The 22,525-nt window shown below is 27.2% G+C and overlaps 1 protein-coding gene across 2 annotated transcripts in view; it reads right to left on the reverse strand.

The window, feature by feature from the left end:
- The window catches only part of cno (adherens junction formation factor afadin), a 650,000-nt gene that overhangs the window by 403,818 nt on the left and 223,657 nt on the right, over window positions 1-22,525 (reverse strand). For both annotated transcript variants that reach the window (XM_075376810.1, XM_075376809.1), the window contains exon 7: window positions 10,488-10,626. In XM_075376810.1, the coding sequence (XP_075232925.1) occupies window positions 10,488-10,626 (139 nt within the window). The remainder of the gene's footprint in view (window positions 1-10,487; window positions 10,627-22,525) is intronic.

The raw sequence follows: 22,525 nt of genomic DNA on the forward strand, positions 1-22,525 counted from the left end.
GCGACAGAAACGGCCAAACCTATCTCGAGCTAACAAATATTATAGGAAACATGTCCAAATCGGCTTTCAGTTCTCTTTGAAGATCTCACATGTGCAAACATGACATTTTTTCTTAAATTTTTAACGTAATGACTGCTTCATGGCATTATCTTTCATCCTCCTTCTTGTTTCTCATTTACTTTATATATTTCTAATTGTCACGGCTTCGATAGTTTTTTCATTCGTAATCTAACGCGATTAACAATTAATCGCGCGCATTCATTTTATCAGTTCATCTGTATTTAATAGAGACCCTTAAATAATTTGGGAAATCTAAATTTCCAATTTCTTCATTAGCCGGCTACCTCATACTGACGTCGATGCAATATTATATTACGCAAGTATTTTTTTTTAAATTGAAAATTCATCTCACGGTACTGCTGCATTATATACAAAATTTTGCAGAGGTAAAATTGTATAATTTTACACAATTTTTTATCGAGGTTTACTTATTGTTTATAATAAAGTTAACGATCATACAAAATATTGTAAAAATTAAATCAGTTAATCAAGAGAAACGGTCAAATGCAGCTCCGGTTAGTCCTGCTTGACTAATAATAATGGAACTGTATTTAATAAAATTAATAAACGATGATTTACACGCGAAACAGATGAGTAATTAACGATTAGAGAGAAGAAAAAATTAAATCAAACATTACTTACGATTAAACATAAATAGAAAATTACTAATAATATAGAACATAAAAAATCTACAATACCTTTTAAAAATTTAACAAGTCGAACAACATTCTTGAACGCTCTTGAAAATATATCGTTCAGCAGAAACTCATCGACTTAAATTTACTTTTTTAAAACGTTTCCAATAAGTACATTATACTAAGTTCTTAACGCTTCAATATTATGTCAAATTCTACAGTATTAACCGTCCGACTGGTAATGCATTTTCAGTAACTTCATCACCCCGACAAAAAAATAAGATTACAAACTGCACTTGTATTATAAATGTGCCAAATCGCATATCGTGATTATCACAAAAGTTTGATTATACTTCTAATATAAAAATGTTTTTTGTTTTCCTTAAAGTTATAGTCCTTTGAATTCAATTACGAGTATTACATTGTTGTTTTTATACATATTTATACGTTATCTTTACTAAAAAATCGTATAATAATTTAAATGTAGTCATCTGTTTGAATGCAATATATTATTAAATTAAAAGTTATACTGAACGATTTCATATCGAAAGATCGATACATGATTACTATTCATCGGTAATTAAAAAAAAAGAAGAGAACCGAATAGTTTTAATGAACATATTTATGCAAATTATATCGTATAACTTTACGGAAACTGTATTATGAATAAGCCTTTCATAAAACAGTTTCCATAAAACAACTTTTACCTCTAAAAGTACCATAGTCTTTTTCAGTTAGTTTTAAGAAAACAATGATTTTAAGTTTTGCACCGCCGGGAAAAATCAGAATATTCATAACGCTAAATAAATATATTGTTTATACAATCCCTATAACTAATGTTTTCCATTACTGCAACTACTTTCTTTAGATTCTGCTTTAATTTTTCATTATTTTAGAAAGAAACACTCAGGTAGTTTTTCTACAAAATTCACTTCGCTTACGACTTCATAGAAATAATGAAGAATAAGAGTAAAGAACAAAGTAGCAACTCTTTAATTACTACAAGAATAAAGAAACCTGTCACAAAACAAATCCATAGATTTAACATTAATTTAAAAAAAAATTAGAGTCTGCAATACTCATTAACTGATTTTACTTATTCTACAAAAATAACATTAGAAGGAACAGCAATGAAGAACTTTCTTGTGATTATTAATACCACACTACAGGAGTTTAGTTTTTGCTTACTGCAAAAACTAAACTTCTTTAAGGAAAAAATAATACTCTGAATAGTTCACAATATAAAACCGATCTTACAATACGTATTTAAATTATTTTTTTTCCTTTTTTTTTTTTTTGGTTAGTGGGCAAAAAACACCTGGGCGTTATCATCGCCTGGTAGCTATTAGTAAAAGGGTAAAATATCTCCAAAATAATAAACTATACAAGGCGTAAACGTAATACCAATCGTATAATAAAAATTTACTAAAACAAGCTAAGAAGGCAAAATAAAACTCAAAACTAATACCAAAGACAAAGTTGATAAAATATAAAAGGTAAAATAATAGATTAAAGAAAGTATATAAAACTTACCTAACTCCGATGGGTTGTGCAACAATCCCCTCCCCGGACAGTAAAATTAAATACATAGAACCAAAAATCAAATTGAAAATAAAAGGTTAAAATTATTAGAAAAACTGTCCTTACAGAAAAACATATATGAGGCATATAAATCATTATTGATGACTATCAAGGAAAATGAAGTCTTACTACTTTCTAACGTACTCTTTGCCTCATTAACACCTCAACGGTTCTTTATTTTAGCAAAAAATCATACTGTAATGCCCTTTTGTTTTCATTAAACCTTTTTTATTTCGCCCATTTTTAAAAAAATATTTTTGATCTATGCAGTGAAATGAAATATGAAGAAAAAAATAATTTAAGGACCTATTTATGTACTTTTCTTCATGCAATATAAAAAATAATATTTCAAAGTTCAATTACATTGTTTACACGTGATGAACGAATGCGAAAGCCCATTTTGTACTAATACAGTTCACTTACAATACCTAATTGTCATATCAATAATATTACAAAACACTAATAATTCAAGTAATAACTCAAAGATCATTCGCTCGCATAACAAAAATACTAAAGTTAGGTTATAGTAAACAACAATGTTATTTTTTATTTATGTGTAGTCACATCCACAGACACAAACAGTTGTAAATAAAAATATGACTAAATATTACAAGAAAATAGTAGTAGAATTATGACAACGATAAGAGAAAACAATAAATAAAACAAAGAAATAATAAAACTAACACATACGCAACTTAAGGAACAATCAAAACAACAAAAACAAATGCATGGTAACAGCTGTTCAGAAGGATACGATACAAGACATAGAATAGAGAACCGATACGACAGTAGCACTTCACCGTTAAATTAAAGTAAAGATGGAACTAGACTCACACAAAGTAACTCGTCAAAAAAAACAGGCCAATTCATAATGACAAATTATTTCGTCTGAGGCAGTTTTCAGCAGAAATTGTATGACCAGTTATTTCATTAAGGGCGATTTTTATCAAAGTAATTAATGACAAGTTATCTTGTCAAAAACCAGTAAGGGGTTAATAACCTCTGTTTCTGCAACAGTATTCATTATGTCATCAATATCATCATCATTAATTTTTCTATATTGAAAATCAGTCTAAAGTACAGTCCCAGAGGAGTTTTTATTACGTTTTTCAACATCTAATGATTCACTCGATACATAACCTCTAAAGTCAACTTTTTTTCGTCTAATATTAATGTTATTATTCATAAATTACCCGGATTTGGTTCTGACACTTCTCTGACTTCATTTCTTTCAACTAATTTCATCAATAATTCATTTTGATTCATTTTTACTTTTGAAAACTGCTACTCATTCTTTATAAAAATACTTACACGACACGTTTAAAAAACACAATTAACAAAACCATGTAAAAGTAAAATTACCCGACCGCCATCCGGTCAGTCAGTGATTGAATCAGCTGAGTGTTGCCATAAAGTGAGTGTTATTGAGAGTGTTATTGTACAAAAATATAAAACAGTTGTAAATTAGTTTCATTTTTTTTATATCATAGAGTGAGTTTGAAAACTATACAAGTTATGTGTAAAGGGAATATTTATTGTATTTTTTCCTCGATAAAAAATTTATTGTTTTACACCACTTGTTTCATCTTTCTTAAGAGTATGAACTTTAGTTGCGAGTGATACTATTCAGAGATATTTTTTCTTCAAAAAAGATTACCTTTTGACTGATCCCTAAGATCAACAGAGTAAATGTGTCTCTTTTAGGCCTTGTTACATTGTATATTAGTACAAATAGTTTTTCATTTTAAATATGAAGTAGAAAAATTTAGCATGATAGCATAAGCAAAAAACTTCAATTAACCATACTTTATAAGTATTAAGTAAAATGATTGTTTAATTACAATTACACACGATAACTCTGACCTATAATTATATGATTACATATAATTAATAGTTCAATCTAATTAGACTCAAAACATCAAACACGTAACTACTGTCCAGTTAATGTACATAATTTGCTAGCGTGTTATTCAGTAACTCACTCACAGAATATCTCCCGTTGTAAGCCGATCTAATCTGAACAGAACCCTATACCTTTGAATGTCAATAAGGATTAATTTATCACAGCAACAAAATTACAGTATTATACAATTACTCAAAGTTACACCTACAGATAATCCACGTAATTTCATAAATCAATTTTTTTCGTTTTTTTATTAATTTTTATCTAATCAAAAGTTTGAATTAAGATTACTAATCTGGTTTTTCGAAACATACTTTTTTTAATTTATTCATTGTAATGACACAGAAATCTAACTACCAATTATAAAATTATTTCATTTATAACACTGCCATACCTGTATAAAATAAAATAAACTTTTATTTATATACATAAAAGACTATCTTTGTTTTGTATGCAGCTCAAAAACTACTCAACCGATTTCACTGAAAATTTCACATTAATTGTTCCAGGAGTGTTAATTTAACATTAACACATTAATGTTAACATTAATATTAACATTGTTAATATTATTAACAATTAACGTTAATTTACATTAACATTAATATTGTTGACATTGTTAATTTAACATTAACTGTTCCAGGAGTGTTTACATGTTATTATTTCTGTATGTTGAAAACTATTTAAAAGAGATACATTCAAGATTTAAAAACACAGACCATTATTTTAAATCGAGTTCAAGTTTTTGATCATTATAGACAATGACAATCGATATAGACAATATCTTTCAACAGAAACAACGGCATTATATTTAGTAAAAGAACTTTTAGGTTACTTATTTATACATTTTTTATTTTTATTTATGACATATATATATGACATTATATATAGAGTAATGAGATCGGTAGGGTTTGAACTGTGATAAAAACTCCTTGGGTCATAATAAAAAAGAAAGAAAATTAATAGTGAATTCATATTGTACAATTTTTACTATTTTCATCAGTTACAAAAATGTTAAAAAAAAACATAAAATAAAATATTAATATTTATATAGAACATAAAACTTTTATAATTTAAAAATAAAACAGGAGCACTAGAGCACTAGACAGGAAGGGTGAATGAAGGAAGCCCTGACCGTGATGGGAAACACAAATAACCATACAACACAGGCAAAACCGCAATGGGTCTGTTAGTAAAACATAATAAAACTAAATTAAAAATTACATAAAAAAGTAAAACCGTATAAAAGTAAAAGTAAAAAAGTAATGTTTCATTTTTTTAATCTTTAAATTCTGATTTTTTTTTTTTTTAAATCGGTACCAAATTACAAATAATTACTAACAACTTAACAACCCTTAATTTTTATAAGTTAATTTAATTTTTTTAATGGCTATTTAATTTATATTTCGAACAGTGTTTCTCAACCACTACCGCTGTCCCTGAACAAATTGGCTCACAAAAAAAAGAATTAAACTTTAAAAATATGAGAAAAAATGATTAAAAAATTCAAATAACAGCAATATAAAATTTATATATTATAATTTTTTAACAATGTTCTGTACTAATACATTGGCGAATACTGATGCATGTTTAATTTATTGAATGCATTGTACTCTTTGCATAATCAGCTAAATAAACTATCCTGCGACGCATAAAGTGTAGTAGCAGAAGATATCAAAACAATACTGCATTAAAGAGCATGGCTTTGACGCTACCTTTGTTTTATGACTTAGCTATGGCCATGTTCAATTTATTGAAAACACTACATTTACAATTACATTCTTTACTTTACGCAATCGACTACTAGTATTATAGTGAAGCGGTTTACTTTTAATTATTGCATAAGCACAAATTTTTATTCCTCTTAAAATGAGTAATAAAAGACAACAAACTTTACATAATTTTTTCTGCTCTGAAAGTTCAACTCATGGAAAATAGAAAAATCGAGCGAAACAGAAAATGAATGTCCTCCAAACAAGAAAAATAAATCTGCTTTCATAAGACGCTACAATAATGAATACTTAAAATACGGTTTTATACTTTGACCAGATTCTACGGAAGACGAAGTACATCCAATGTGCATATTATGTAAGGAAGTTAAGAATAATGATACCATGAAACCGTCCAAAATGTTGCGATATTTAAAATCAAGACATCCCAAACTAGAACAGAAACCACTGGAATATTTTGAATGACATAAACAAGAATTTAATCTCCAAAAGAAAAAAATTTACAGAAAGTTTTATTCAAAATAAATCGCAATTGAAATTTTCATATTTAGTTGCACTACGTATAGCCAAAACAAAAAAATCGTTCACAATTGGAGAAAATTGAAATAAGCAAGCGTTAAAAGATGTTTGCAATGAAATGTTTGGACCCTCGGCTGTAGATCAGATCAGATCAATTCCTCTTTCAAATGATACAATTAGTCGTTGAATTGAAACTATCTGAAAATACTGAATACCAGTTAATAAAAAGTATTAAGAATCACCAACTTTTGCCATCCAGATTGACGAATCATGTGATATTTCTAAAAAAACATTATTTTGCTCTGTTACATACAGTAAAACTACTCTTCTGAAGAAATTAAAGAAGAATTATTATTTTGCAAAGATTTAAATCCCAACATGACAAGTTCAGAAATTTTTGATTCACTGAATTTGTATATTAACAGCTCATATGAAAAAAAAAGTTGCAATAAATATAAAAAAGTACACACTCTTAACTTGATAAAAATAAGAAAAAGGATGTAGAGAAATGATGAACAAAGATTGTGACTGAGTGTGAGTTAAAGTTCTGTGTAATATGAAAATAATGTTACTTTTTTCATATTCCATTAATTTTTTTTGATTTTTACATGATGATATTTATGTATATCAAAATGACATGACATTACATATTTATATCATTATCCTATATAAACTCAATATTAAGCAACAACGATCACCAAAAGAAATTTTTTTAAATATTTTTAAATTGTAATTTTACATAAAAACAATCTTTTACTTAAGTTATGTGGAAAAACTCAGAACAAGATCAAAGAAACTTTCTATATAAAATAAAATGTTATCAAATTACAAAAAGAAATATGAAAATTAAGTGGCCAAGCAAAAAACATGAGTCTTTAAAAAAAATCCTTCCTTTTTTTTGAAGAAAAGCTAAAAACAAATGTACATTTGAAGTATTTATATAACAACCACATAAATATTTGTTTACTTCTACAGAAACACCTAGCGGCTGATGCCGTATAACAATTTCCAAGAGATGAGAATGAATTTTTGTAGCATGTGAAAAATATCAAGCCTGGGTATCAAGTTCTGGGTACAAACCCAGAACCTCAAAATGAAAGGCAGAGACACTACTACTCCCCACAGAGATCAGCAAGTAAATATAGTAATAAATTAAGTAGTAACACCAAAAATTTGATGCTGCTGTTAGGAATTTCTTTTCTTAAAACTTAAAGGGTGAAAAGCGCTTTGTTTAATCTTACAGTCATATTCCTACATTAGTATATATTCAAGCAAAGAGCTAAATAGAAGCAGCACTTAAAATGTTGATCCGGTTCAATTAAATGGCAATAGTTCTTACTTAATTTTTAATACATTTAATTTGCTAATCCAGCCAAACAGTAAAGATGACCGAAGTGAAACTGAAAATGTGTAATAAAATTAGTATTGACACACGTCAAGCATCGTATCATTAACCTTTTATGTTAAACTTTTTTGGATCTAAACCTGTTTGAATGCTCCCAGATGCTGATTTTTAGCTCAATTTGATTCACATTGATGGAATAATTTATACTTGAAAACTGAACATAAATTAATGCATAAAAGCAAATTACATGCGATAATGAAATCCAGTTAAAGTAAAAAATTTTAATTTCATTGTGACAAAAAACTTCAAATCGACAATCGTTTAATATTCAACAACAAATTAAGTTAATTCTACAATTTAAAAGTAAAATTTTAAATATAATATTTTCTAATATTCCAACAAAGTAATATAGAGCTAGACAAGAGCCTGAATATAATATGTGCGACGAGTAAGTAATTTTAATAAAATGAATATGCAATGGACAATACAAGAGAAATCTCCTAGCAAGCAAGCACCAGCTATATGAGTGGGGACATAAATAACACGCAGCGCATTCATTCTTTAAATAAGGCAGTCTCTTTTGTATTACTATAAATATTCATAAAGAAATTTAAATAAATATCAATTTCCCTAATGGCTTTATTTAATCAATATTACAAAAACTTTTTATGCATTTCAATTAATTAATTAAAGTAAATAAATTAAAATTTAGAGAATTGTGTAATCGAAAACGTTCTTTACACCAGCTTATGAAATATTTTAAAAATTATTTAATAAAAACCAGCACAAGTTATTGAACATTGCTGAAATTCATTAACCATTTAATCTTTAAAAAGGTAAGATTTAAATCAAAGTTAAGCACAGGCAAAACAATAAACTGTTCTGAATTATTGTGATGGGTAGATCGTCCTTTCTTACTACTCACTTTTATCCTAATCTTTATCCTGATTATTTTTCACCTTTTTCAGTTCTGTGGGGTTGATCTGACCCTGCTACTTTACTCAATATTGCAGGTGCTGGCACTTGAAGAAGCAGGGAGTCCTTAATACCTAGTAAATGACTGAAGTACTTGTTGGTTAAAATCAGTCTCGTAATTCAAAAAACAGAGCCAACAGCTTATTTTTTTGAAGCTTTATCTTGTTTACTTTTAGTATAATTTTTATATTTAAAAATATAAATTTAGCTTTTTTATCAGCCATATGTTACTAATTATTTTATACATTAACATGTATAGAGAAACATAAAAAACTGTTATTGGATTAAAAAAAAAGACAACACATTTTTATAAATTTGTTAGTAACAAGTAAAAAGATTTTCTTAAATACTTTAAAATTAGGTAAAATATTTATAAAAAGGAAAAAAGAATTTAAAAAATAAACATTCTTCTTAGATTGGCAAATGCTAACAGAAAGAATTGGAATGAAAACAGCAATGTAGTTAAGTAAGAAACAACTTACAATAAGATACGACAGAACTTAATATATTATTAGATAACATTACTGATAATAAAACAGAAGAAAGTGGGTATTAATTAGCCTTCTGAACAATAAATTACAAAACAAATCAATATACGAGGGTGTTTAAATTTTTTTTCTGATGCTTATAGAAATATTCTGAGATAAACAGTCGGCATTAATGTATAGTGTAGGAACTAACAAACAATCCCTCATCATATGTGTAAGACGATGTTTGATGCCTTTGGCGAGTTTTGCTAAAAGTGACTTACATGAACATACAGTTGCAGTAAAATTTCATGTAAAGCTTGGCAAAAATTTTATTAAAACACACAAAATAATTCAAGAGGTCCCATAAATGATTTCACGATCTGCATTGACTAAGTGAACGATCTGGTAAGATCAGACTGACATTTAACAAACAGTTAACATGATAGCAGAAGTGTCTGGGATTTTGGAGGGTTTATGTAAAAAATCCTACCCAAAAGATCAGATATATATTCTGTCGCCAAAAAGTTTGTTCCAAAGCCGTTGACATAAGACCAGAAAGACAATCATCTAGCAATTTTTCAGGAAATTTTGAATTCTGCAAGCGATGATGAAACCTTCTGGTCAATGATAATTACTGGAAGTATGATGTTAAATTATACTAACACAAAATTCTTCCAGATTTTCAGTAAATAACCTAAAATATGTTCAGAAATAATATTCAATTCGATAATTTTTGCTGATGTCTGAAAAGTCTGAATTTTAGTATCTACATATATTAATGTAATAAATATAATGCTGCTTTCTTTTAATGAATAATCATCACATACTTTTTTATAAATATAATAAACACAATTTAATTAGATCCAAATACTAAGACAACTTTGTACACAGAATTAAAGTTAGTCTGCACCACTAACACCTATTTTAGTTAAGATTTTCAAGACATCAACACATAAAAATACATTAATAACAGAACTAAAAGTAGCCAAGAATATCATATGATATCTAACAATGTTCCTTAGAAATTCTATAAATAGTAACGCTTTAAAACAATTACTACTTTTAAGTGGTAAAAATCTGACTCTTACTTCTTCCATGGTTAACTTAATTTTATCTGAAATAATTTACACAAATCACGAACATATCTTATAATAAACAAGAAATACATGGATTCAAGTTCAATTACTAAAGCTCCACTAACTTATACACAAAAACAAAATACATTTTTTAAAGATAAGAAATTACGTGTACAGAAAAAACGAAACGACGTACCTCTTGATTGCGGATGATTCATTAATATGGCAAGCGGACATTCATCATCATCCAAAATGTATTCTCTATTATTAATAGTATTGCTATTTGCAGATGCTGAATCTTTATTCTCAGTGTTGCTATCGACCGCAGTATTCACCTGTTAAAAATAAAACATATATATTTATATATGAAGGAAATCAAATATTGACAGTTTCACTGATTACTTTAATAAAAATTTTCAACTATAAATACACATACTTGTAATTAATTAACAATAAAAACAAATTTTTGTCATACTTATAAAAATGCAAACGATATGTTATATTTATTCACAAATCCTAAACAAATTTGTTTCGAGGTAATCGGCAACAACTCTATGTAAATTAATTCTTAAAATTTATTGTCATTCATATCGTTAGAAATAACGTTAGTTTTTTATCAAACTGGCTTCATTAACCGTTTATTTACGATAAAAAAAATTTATTGCGTGAAAATTTGATATCAATACCTATACTAACTGTGATTAAGTGCAAAAAAACAAAAGTATAAAATACTGGTATATTGCACTTGATTTTAAGGAATTTTGTTTATAAACTGGCAAGTCAAAAAAAACTGAAAAATTACAAAAAACATAACTATAAAAATATAAGCAAAAATAAGTACAATTTATTTAATCTTAATAATGTCTAAATTAAAATTCCCATATAAGGAAATTTTTTTACAATACTCTTTTCTTCAAGAAAAGAATATTTTTCTTAGCAATCGTTTCTGAATTCCATCTGAAGTAACTATAAAATTGTTGATATTATCTTTACACTCTTCTTAAAAATATAATGCATTAATGAAAACATCAATAAAAATCTTTAATCGCTATGTTCATTCTGTCAATGGATCTATACTACCAGATAGTATTTCACCGCTTAGTAGTAGTAAATATTTAATTCAATACTGGTTCTTAACTGAGGTATTTTAACCCAGAAATATCAACATCTGGCCATCTAAATAACTTTCCATAGAAACACCTTCACATGAAATGCCATCTTTTTTTTTTTAGAACTGTGACACCAGAATGCCTGCATCACTCTAAACATGATGAATGAGTATGTCGCAACGGTGTAAATTTACCCTGCTATACAAACGATTATTTAAAATTACAGAACAATACTCTAAAATTAAAATTTTAGATTTTAATTTTAATTAATCTTCACAAAAATAATAAGTAGACTGTAGCTTAAGTAAAGAAAAAATCTAATTTTTAATTTTACATTTAATTATTTATAATAGTTACAACCACAGTAAAAAATCATTAGTATTCATCAGTTTTTTCACACATTTACTGGTTTGACTCCTTGTCTAATTACTCATGACCCGTTCTTGATTTATATCTATCATAGAATTTGACAGTTAATCGGACAAAATTAAAGCAGTACCGGAATAAAATGACAAGTTAGCCGAATTGTAATCAAGATATTTCTCCATTAGCCGCAGACAAATAAAGTGAAAGTAATAATTGTCATAAATATCTAAATTTAACACCAAGTGTATAATAACATACCTTTTATTTAAAGTAATATAGAAGAAACAATAATAAATATAGAGAGTAAAAATTTAGAGAAAAAATAAAATACAGAATATACAATAAATAATATAGAATATAGAGAGTAAAAATTACAGGCCAACAGGAAACAAAAATTTGGAAGTAAATGATTAGATTAAAACTATGCTCTAAAATAATATAATTAATTCTTTAGCCATTAAGCTATTAATACATAATCACTACTCAGCAATGCACTACGTAATTTTTATAGATATTTACAAATTCAAAAAAATATATATATACATATAGTGAATTCCAGTTAATAGGACCACCAGTTATTCGGGGTAGCCATTTAATTGGGGAATTTTTGTTAAAACAGAAGCATATTGGTATAATTCATGTAAAATTATGCTGGTTTAACAGTCCAACATGGCGCTTATAAGGCCCACTAGCTTGTTCGTTTCATTCTTTTACTTCTAAAATACCACAATTTTATTAGCGATTTAAATCGCTTGACTGTTGTTCAATGTTGTGTTGAGGGAGGTAACTTCCGTCTATCATTGGTCTGCAGAGTATGTAGTGCGTGACGACACAGATGACATCCTGCAGTTATGACAAAGCAAATGTTTTTATTTTCTTCATTGCAAGTCCGTTGTTCAATATGTATGGTGCTGTTATTGTTTTTCCGTAATTATTTTTAGTCACGGGTATCTCTGTTATAAATACATCACACTATCTGGCACAAAAAACTAATGGATTGAATTACTGTGTTTTGTTTCACGAATACGTCTGGTGGTGACAAATTACAACTTCTTGTTATTGGTAAAGCAGGTAAACCATGATGTATTAAATAGGTTACAATGGAGAGTTTACCTGTGTACTTCTATTTCAATAAAAAAGCCTGGATGAAGAGTCTAATTTTTCATGATTGGCTGAGTGCTTTGGACGAGTTACAGAAAAAAAATCAAGATTTGCCTTTTTATGGCAAATTATGCAATTCTGCTGCCCATCCTAATGCAGATTTATGAAACATTCAAACTGAGTTTCTGCCACCAAATATGAGTTTAATTCAACCGCTCGGCATGGGAATAATAAAAAATTAAAAATTTATTTACTGAAGTAAACTAATAAGTTACATTTTACAAGAAATTGAAGGAAAGACGTTGACTTCCTCAGCTACAGCTAAAGATGTTAATGCACATGTAAATTCATTGCAGGCAACTCAGTTCGTAGTCGATAGTTGGGATGAACTGAAAAGTAGCACTATCAGTAATTGCTTTGCCAAAAATGGTTTAAAAGTCAATGCCATCGATGATACTGAAACAATCTATCCTGATGACAGTGATTACATTTTTTTGCAGCACTACGTTCAAAATTTTGAAAAGTTTTCAAATACAGACAAAAAATACTATGCTATGATCCGGTGATGAAAAAGTAATTAAAAACATTACTGGTACTCAACAACCGGATGAGATTAAAGAAGATGAAGATGAGCCCGATGTCAAACACGAATCTACACAAGATATAAAAAAATTTATTGATGGAGTTCAGCAGTATTTTATACAAGAAGGCAGTGAAGGATGCTTGCTAGAACTATGAGTCTGTGTGAAATTTGTAGTACACCAAGTATTAAAAGGGAGACGACAAAATAAAAGAATTCTTTCAAAAATTTTAAACAAGAGACATTATCAATTTTTTTTATTTTACTGTTCATAAATAGTAATTATTACTACTATATTTTGTACCTCTATTTTGTTTATTTATTAATCATTTTGCTTTACTTGTTTTTTTTTTTATTATGTAAGATAACAAAAACTATTCAATAATGCATTGTACCAGAACAGTAGTACTTTTTTAAATGTAATGGCCTGTTTTTATATGCAGCTATGTAATGTAAAAGGATAATATATAATGTATTGTATTTTATTAGACACGTATTGTACGGCAGAGTATTTAAATTTTTATTATGCTGTAATTTACAATATTGTTCACGTAATCTTAATATTAGAAATAAAATTTAGAATAGTAAATCGCTAATTCAAGTTTAATAATTAGAATACACCCGGATACCGTATTTGTGCATAGCTCCTCATTTTTTATTAATGTCGCTTAATAGGGCCAGCCATTTAATAGAGCCATTTGGCCCTGGTGTTGAAGGGTTCCAATTATACAGAATCTACTGTATATAAACAATGATAACTACCAGATCATATTTGAAGATGATGATTTCATTAAAAACATAGTAAAAAATATAATCTAACAGTTGGCAATAATGACAATAGAGAAAAGGAAAATAATATGTTTTAAATATTACATCGTTCCAGAATTGGACAGCCAAATTTACTGTTAACAAATTTCAAAATTTAAAAACTAAAAATTTTGACAAATTCACAAATTATAAAAACAGAATGTTTTAATATAATTATAGAATTCAATACCAGCTGAAGATGCTGGATCCAGCAAAAATCGATTATTGGAATTAATGTGCAAGTTTAACTAATATATTTACTTTGTTTTGGTGGTTTATATTTTGTATTAAATTTATATAAATATATATATATATATACACACACACACACACACACACACACATTTTATTTTTTCTGTTGAAAATTGTAACGACTATAATGAACCAGCATATCATGATGCTACAGACTAAATTTATGATACAAATGTGGAAGGTTCTTTCTACCCTATTAACAAAGGTTAGGTGCTAGTACTAATTAAAATAATGTTTATAATGTTATATAGAATACGTTGTATATCTTCATGTTTATAAATGAGCAGAAATAAATTTACCATTAAACACTAACTTTTATGTATATACGCAAACACACTGTAAGTGTTCACATATAGTTTATAACGCTATTACAGAACAGAAAGAATCCTCCACACATGTATCACAAAGTTTTCACATAATAAATCATACATTTACCAGCAGGTATTTAATAACTGTATTTGTATACCGAGAAAGGCTAACAATTTTTTGTAAATCTATAGATTTATCGTGCCATCAAATATTATATATATTGTTTTTAAAAGGTGCAAGAACTGAAAAAGCTTTATTCGTTTGTAGTAATGAGCAAGTAAAGATGAAAACAACTATACTTGTTCAGCTCCTAATAATATGCGACTTGATTCATTTACAGTAGTTACAGTATTTGATCGGTGTATTTTTCACTAAACTCATTTTAATACCATCAATTATGAAAGACTTCTGTAATTTTTTGAAATTAATTTGCATCAACAAAACTTATGCTAATAATGGTTATTTAACTTGCAGAGAATTAAAAAACTTGAGTTTTTCCATTAATTTCAAGCAGTAAAACTGGAGTTACATTTCTCAATAATCACAAATAGTGAAAGATAAAAACCTGACAAAGTAATATTGAACAAAAAAATTGGCCACGTATATGTATGTACATATATGAATTTCTAATTTAGAATCTTAGTAGTATACAATTATTGACAATAGCAAATATTAGCAGGAAGTTATCAGTTACTTCTTTTTCTTTTTGAAAATTCACATTAGCACTTTTGCAGTATGGACTGCAATTAGTAAAATCAAATCTTCCTTTATTGTTGTCCATATCTTCCTCTGTACTAATTATATTAAAGACTAAAAAGTAAAACTCTACAGCAGTCCACCACAGTACAGAATCGAATAATATTTCTTACTTTATTATTACCTCTTCATTTGTATCTCAAAAGCGCTTTTTAGGATTTTTCCTCATCAGTTGATAAAAAATTAAAAACTTTAAAATCACACATTAAAAAATCATACATCAAGAAATTAAAATTATCGCATATATGGTGTAAAATATGCAATAAAAAAATTTTTTTTTGTCTTCAGTCATTTGACTGGTTTGATGCAGTTCTCCAAGATTCCTTATCTAGTGCTAGTCGTTTCATTCTACCTGTCCCTTCAATATTAAAACGAATATTCCAGGATGCCTTAATATGTGACCTACAAGTCTGTCTCTTCTTTTAGCTATATTTTTCCAAATCCTTCTTTCTTCATCTATTTGCTGCAACACCTCTTCTTCATTTGTCACTTTATCCACCCATTTGATTTTTAACATTCTCCTATAACACCGCATTTCAAAAGCTTCTAATCTTTTCTTCTAAGATATTCCGATCGTCCAAGTTTCACTTCAATATAAAGTGACACTCCAAACGTATAGTTTCAAAAATCTTTTCCTGACATTTAAATTAATTTTTGATGCAAACAAATTATATTTCTGACTGAAGGCTCATTTCACCTGTGCTATTCAGCATTTTATATCACTCTCGGCTTTTTTTTTTGTTCTTCTTTATTTTCATGCGGTAGTTCTTGCGTAGGACTTCATCCATGACATTCATTGTTTCTTCTAAATCCTTTTTACTCTCAGCTAGAATTACTATATCATCAGCAAATCGTAGCATCTTTATCTTTTCACCTTATACTGTTACTCCGAATTTAAATTGTTCTTTAACATCATTAACTGCTAGTTCTATGTAAAGATTAAAAAGTAACGGGGATAGGGAAAATCCTTGTTGGACTCCCTTTTTTATGTTCTTCAATTATTACTGTTGCTGTTTGGTTCCTGTAAATGTTAGCAATTGTTCTTCTATCTCGGTATTTGAACCCTAATTTTTTTAGAATGCTGAACATTTTATTCCAGTCTACATTATCGAATGCCTTTTCTAGGTCTATAAACGCCAAGTATGTCGGTTTGTTTTTCTTTAATCTTCCTTCTATTACTAATCCTAGGCCTAAAATTGCTTCCCTTGTCCCTATACTTTTCCTGAAACCAAATTGGTCTTCTCCTAACACTTCCTCTGCTCTCCTCTCAATTCTTCTGTACAGAATTCTAGTTAAGATTTTTGATGCATGATTAGTTAATCAAAAATTAAAATTAAATATTAAAAATTAAACATTCTTAATAACAAAAAATTTGTTAAATTTTCTGATACGTGCCTGTAGCCAGCCACTACATACAGTACTCTACTAATATTTTATGAATTTTACTTAATATTTACTAAAGTACTGCTATCTATAGCAGCTTTGATAACAAAATCATTATAAAACTCTGTCTGCAGATTAATCAAGCTGAATTATTGTTTATATATATATATATATATATATGTATATAACATTTTTCTAAAGGGTCCAATTTTCTGATCATTATCATTTTCTTTTGTAATTTCAATTTTTTAAATTTGTTTCTAACTCGGTAATGGAATGTTTGTTAACTATTAAATGTTCGGCAACATTAGTAAGTCCTAACTTATTGTTTTTATAATGTCTAAAATGTTCTGTAAACCTTGTCCTAAGTAATCTATTAGTTTTCCCAATATAAATTTTATTACAATCATTACATGTTATTTTATAGACACCACATAAATTATTAGAATCATAAACATCATTAAGGTATTTTAAATATATATTACACGGGTGTTTGGCTTATATACTGATTTATATTTTTCATCATTATAAACATTAACCAGATTTTTGAATAACATTATTAGTATAAGAGTATTTTATATATATATTATCACCGCCATGTTTATTATTTATAGGTTTCAGTATTGTTGTGTTACTAGATTTTAACCTTTGTTTTTTTATAAATATTATCAATTAATGAGGTGCTATATCCATTTCTTACTGCAATACTTTGTATGATATTTATTTCTGTTTCTAATTTTTCCTTGTTGTTCTGTGTGTAATGTATCGCTCCATTCAAGATGTTTGTAAATATATTAATTTTGTGTGGCCAATGGTGATTTGATCTATTAATAGTTATTTTACTTTCTGTTGGCTTCCTATATACAGATGATATAATTTTCTGATTCTTATTAATTTCCATGTTTTGAATGTCAACATTCAAAATACTATTTAGTGAATATACATGAAGTTTTTCAGGTAAATTTGATAATAATGACCTTGTAAAGCTAACAAAAGGTAAGTTTACTGATTATGAAAAATTAATAATGGCAAATATTTTTAAATTTAATTTATCAGATAATAATAACAATAGAATTATTAAGAATATTGGTATTGATTCTGAAATCAAAATTAATGGAATTTACCATACTGACAAAGACAAAGAAAGACTACGCAATATTATTGGTAATAAAATCTATAAAATTAGACATATATATATATAAGAAACCACTTTTTAATAAGAAAGCAATAAATAATTTAAAAGAAAATAAATGTATTGTACTAAAATCAGATAAAACAAATACACCAGCTGTTATGTTAATTGATAAATACAATAATTTAATGAAAAAATATATAATTGATAATAATTTTAGACAAATAAAAGACAAAATAATAAATGCATAAAGATTACAAAAATTTAATCACAAATCATAAAGCAATTTTTAATTATAACAAAATCACACTAGATTATATCCATTTAAACCATTTGCCCCAAAACTTACTGGTCTTCCTAAAGTACATAAACAAGATAACCAAATACATCTATTAATTAACTTTAAATCTGCACCTTGTTATTTCATTATCAAAATAATTGAAAAAATACTCAGATCAAAAATTGTTTTACCCAACAAGTATAAAATAAAAAATGGGTATGATCTAGTTAACAAATTAAATAATTTAACAATAAATGAAAATACTAGAATGATAAGTTATGACATATCTAACAACTGCCCTAGTATCCCTATAGATCAAACTATTTTTATAGTAAAAAATAAACTGAAATAGAATAATGAGGATCCAAAATTGATCGATAATATTATTACCATCATTAGGAATATATGTCAACAGAATTATTTTGAATTTAATAACGTACATTACATACAAGAGAATACTTTACTGATGGGATTTCCTTTATCGGTCGTTATGTCTGAAATTTATTTACAGGAATTCAAAAATAAAATATTTTATGGTATTCAAACATACAAAGTTCAAATATGGGCTCGATATGTTGATGACAGTTTGGTAGTATTTGAGCCTGTTGTAAACTATGAACATCTTATAGTTTTGAAAAAACTAAATTCATATTATGATAATTTAAAATTTACATTTGAAATGGATAATTGCAGAAAAATAAGTTTTTTGGATGTTGACATGGAAATTAGTGAAGATAACAAAATTATAATGTCCGTATATATGAAGCCAACAGCAAGTAAAATAACTATTAATAGATCAAATTACCTTTGGTCACACAAAATTAATATACTTACAAACATGTTGAATAGAGTGATACATTACACGCAGAATAACAATGAAAAATTAGATACACAAATAAATGTCAATTCTTATTGCTATAAGTAATGGATATAGCACCTCATTAATTGATAATATTTATAAAAAACAAAGGTTAAAAATCTAGTAATACAACAATATTGAAACCTATAAATAATAAACATGGCAGTGACAATATCTGTATAAAATACTAATAATGTTATTGAAAGTTTGATTAACGTTTATAATGATGAAAAATATAAACCAGTATATAAGGCAAACAACCATATAATAGACATTTAAAATTCCATAATGATGATTATGATTCTAATAATTTATGCGGTGTCTATAGAATAACATGTAATGATTGCAATAAAATTTATATTGAGAAAACTAATAGATTACTTAGGGCAAGGTTTGCAGAACATTTTAGACAATATAAAAAAAATAAGTTAGGACTTTCGAATGTTGCCGGCCATTTAATAGTTAACAATCATTCCATTACCGATTTAGAAACAAATTTAAAAATAATTGAAACTACAAAAGAAAATGATAATAATGATAAAAAATTGTGGACATTTTAGAAAAATATTATATATATATATATATATATATACAAAAATTCAGCTTGATGAATCTGCAGACAGAGTTTTGATAATGATTTTGTTATCAAAGTTGCTATAGATAGCAGCACTTTTGTAAATAAGTAAAATTCATAAAATATTAGTAAAGTACTGCATGTAGTGAGTGGCCAAAGGCATGTATCGGAAAATTTAACAATTTTTTTGTTATTAAAACTGTTTAATTTTTAATATTTAATTTTAATTTTTACTGCATATTTTACATTATATATGCGATAATTTTAATTTCTTAATGTATAATTTTTTAATGTGTGATTTTATCGTTTTTAAATTTTTATCTACTGATGATAGGGGAAAATCCTTGAAAGCATTTTTTATGTAAAAATATTATATAATTATATATATATATATATATATTTATAGAGAGGGAGAGAGAGAGAGAGATTGAGAGAGAGCATGATTGTTACTGCTCTGCTATTTTTTGTTCACAATTTAAATGTAATTTCTTGCCACATCATAATTCTTAGTAGATTTACTTTATAATCTTAATATTAAACATTAAAAAATGACTATTGTCACTAATATACAATTTGTTTTATGTAGAAAGTTAAAGAAGTGCAATGATATTTCATATTGTACACAAAGCACTGATAGAGCCTTACATTTAATGTAGAAGATATTTATAATAAATGCATGTTACATCGCATTAATTTTTTTTATTATTATTTCCATACATGAAAGAAAATAAAATGTAATACACTCACATAATGAACACAGTCATTAATTAAAAAGAAAAAATGTTATAATTTTTAAAACATATTTTTTAAACGCATTTTGCATTCACGAACTGTTTGATTTAAATGTTCACTCTCGTCAGGGAAATATATAAAACAGATTGTAATTTATACATAAATACAGGAATCAAATGACAGATTAAATGAGAAAAATATGATGCTATCAACAAACTTTTAAACAAGTACTTAATGGATACTTTTACAGATTTAATGGGCACTTTGTGGGTAACAAATTTCTGTTTCTAGACCACAGTAGTGGGTTTTTAAAACTATACAGGGAAAACAGCATAATAAGATATTAGTTTCTCCTTCACAAATCTGCTACAGGTTTTCAAGTTCATTAAGAAATGAAAAAGAAAGAGTTTTCAAAATCCAAAATTGGGCTGTCAGACCATTGTCTATTGCCCATAAGTTATGGACATAAAGAAATATATGTTTATTGCCATCAGCAAGCTATTTCAATAATTTGACGTAAACATTTGTCTAGCGTCTTTCTGAAGAAAATGATTAAGTTTATGCCACAGTCTTTAAAGAACTAATGTTTCGAGTAAGGTGATCTGAAAAACCTGAGGAGTGATTTTTTCCATAAAAATAGATTCATCCAAGTGCAGCTCAAAAACAGTTCTGCTCCACAATAATAAAAATTTTGTTTAGTTCTTATTAATCGGTTATATAAGTATTAGTATTAAAGAAACATATAACAGAAAATTTTTTTACAAAAAAAGAATTATAGAAAGTATAGTAGGGATATGTGTGTAACGATTTTTAATTTACAGCCTTTCTTTTTAACCGTGAGACTGGGAAACAGTTAAGTAGTTATTCTTCTGAATGGAAAAATCAGATGAGATGAATACTTTGTCATAAAGTAAGAAAAACGCAGGAATTTAATTTCACGCAAAAGCATTATTCATGAGCTCCTATCTGAATCAAACAAAAATATTTTTATTACCGCTGTACGTAAAACTATGGTAAAATTTTTTAAACGTTACGTGGAGGAAAACTTAGGATTCTAATACAAAAATTCCAAACATAAGTGATGGAAAAATTTAAACAAAAGGAAACAGTAAAAAATAAAGCATTCAATTCCGCGTCGTTTTATATAGCTTGAACATCATTTAAAAGTTAATCTGAATATTTTCCGGGCATCAATAAATTATCAGAATACCAGAGAAAAACTTATCAGTTCAAACAGGTCCAACAGGGAATTTACTTCCCTGAAAATCGATTTCCTGCATTTTTATTTGGAATTCCTGTCTACAAAAAATTAAAAAAGGAAGCGATGAATTAACTGAATATTTGTTTGGCAGTGTAAAGCCATATGAAGATTAACCGAGTGCTTACATGGTGGTGAATTATCTTGATTCAAGATATATCTAAGGCTGCTTAAAAGAAGATTATCGGTTAGGAAATTCAGTACTTTTTTGTTAACTGTAAAAATAGTTTTTTGTTAGCGTTGAATTACTTAGACGCATATACTAAAAAATTCAATTATTTAGGGGACCATTGTCGGACAAGCTTTTCAAGTAATGAATGTTGTGCGTTTAAGCTTAAAAATTATATTCAGTAAGAGAAGTAAATAATTTACCGCGTAAAGTTGTAAGTTTGTTGGTGTAACAGTGGATTTATCATCAAAAAATTTTTGTACTCTACAATTTATGCCTGAATTGATAATGAAATATTTGTTCCTCAGTTCAGTACCTCATTACAAAAAAATGTGTTCATGAATTAACCTTAATTAAAAGGTTTAAAAGAACACTGGAAATCTCATAAATGTACAAATGTTCATGAGTGATTGTGTTCAAATTCATATTTAGAACAGTCTAGATTGGCATATTTGATCGTTTTAAAATTTATATACAAGCTGTCCTTCAGACAGACAATTATTAAATTCTGTGAAAAGGATCTCAGCATCAATCATAAAGTTGTAGGCAGGAACAATTATACAAGCA

This window comes from Lycorma delicatula, chromosome 10 (genome assembly GCF_047948215.1).
Source record: "Lycorma delicatula isolate Av1 chromosome 10, ASM4794821v1, whole genome shotgun sequence".
Taxonomy (NCBI): domain Eukaryota; kingdom Metazoa; phylum Arthropoda; class Insecta; order Hemiptera; family Fulgoridae; genus Lycorma; species Lycorma delicatula.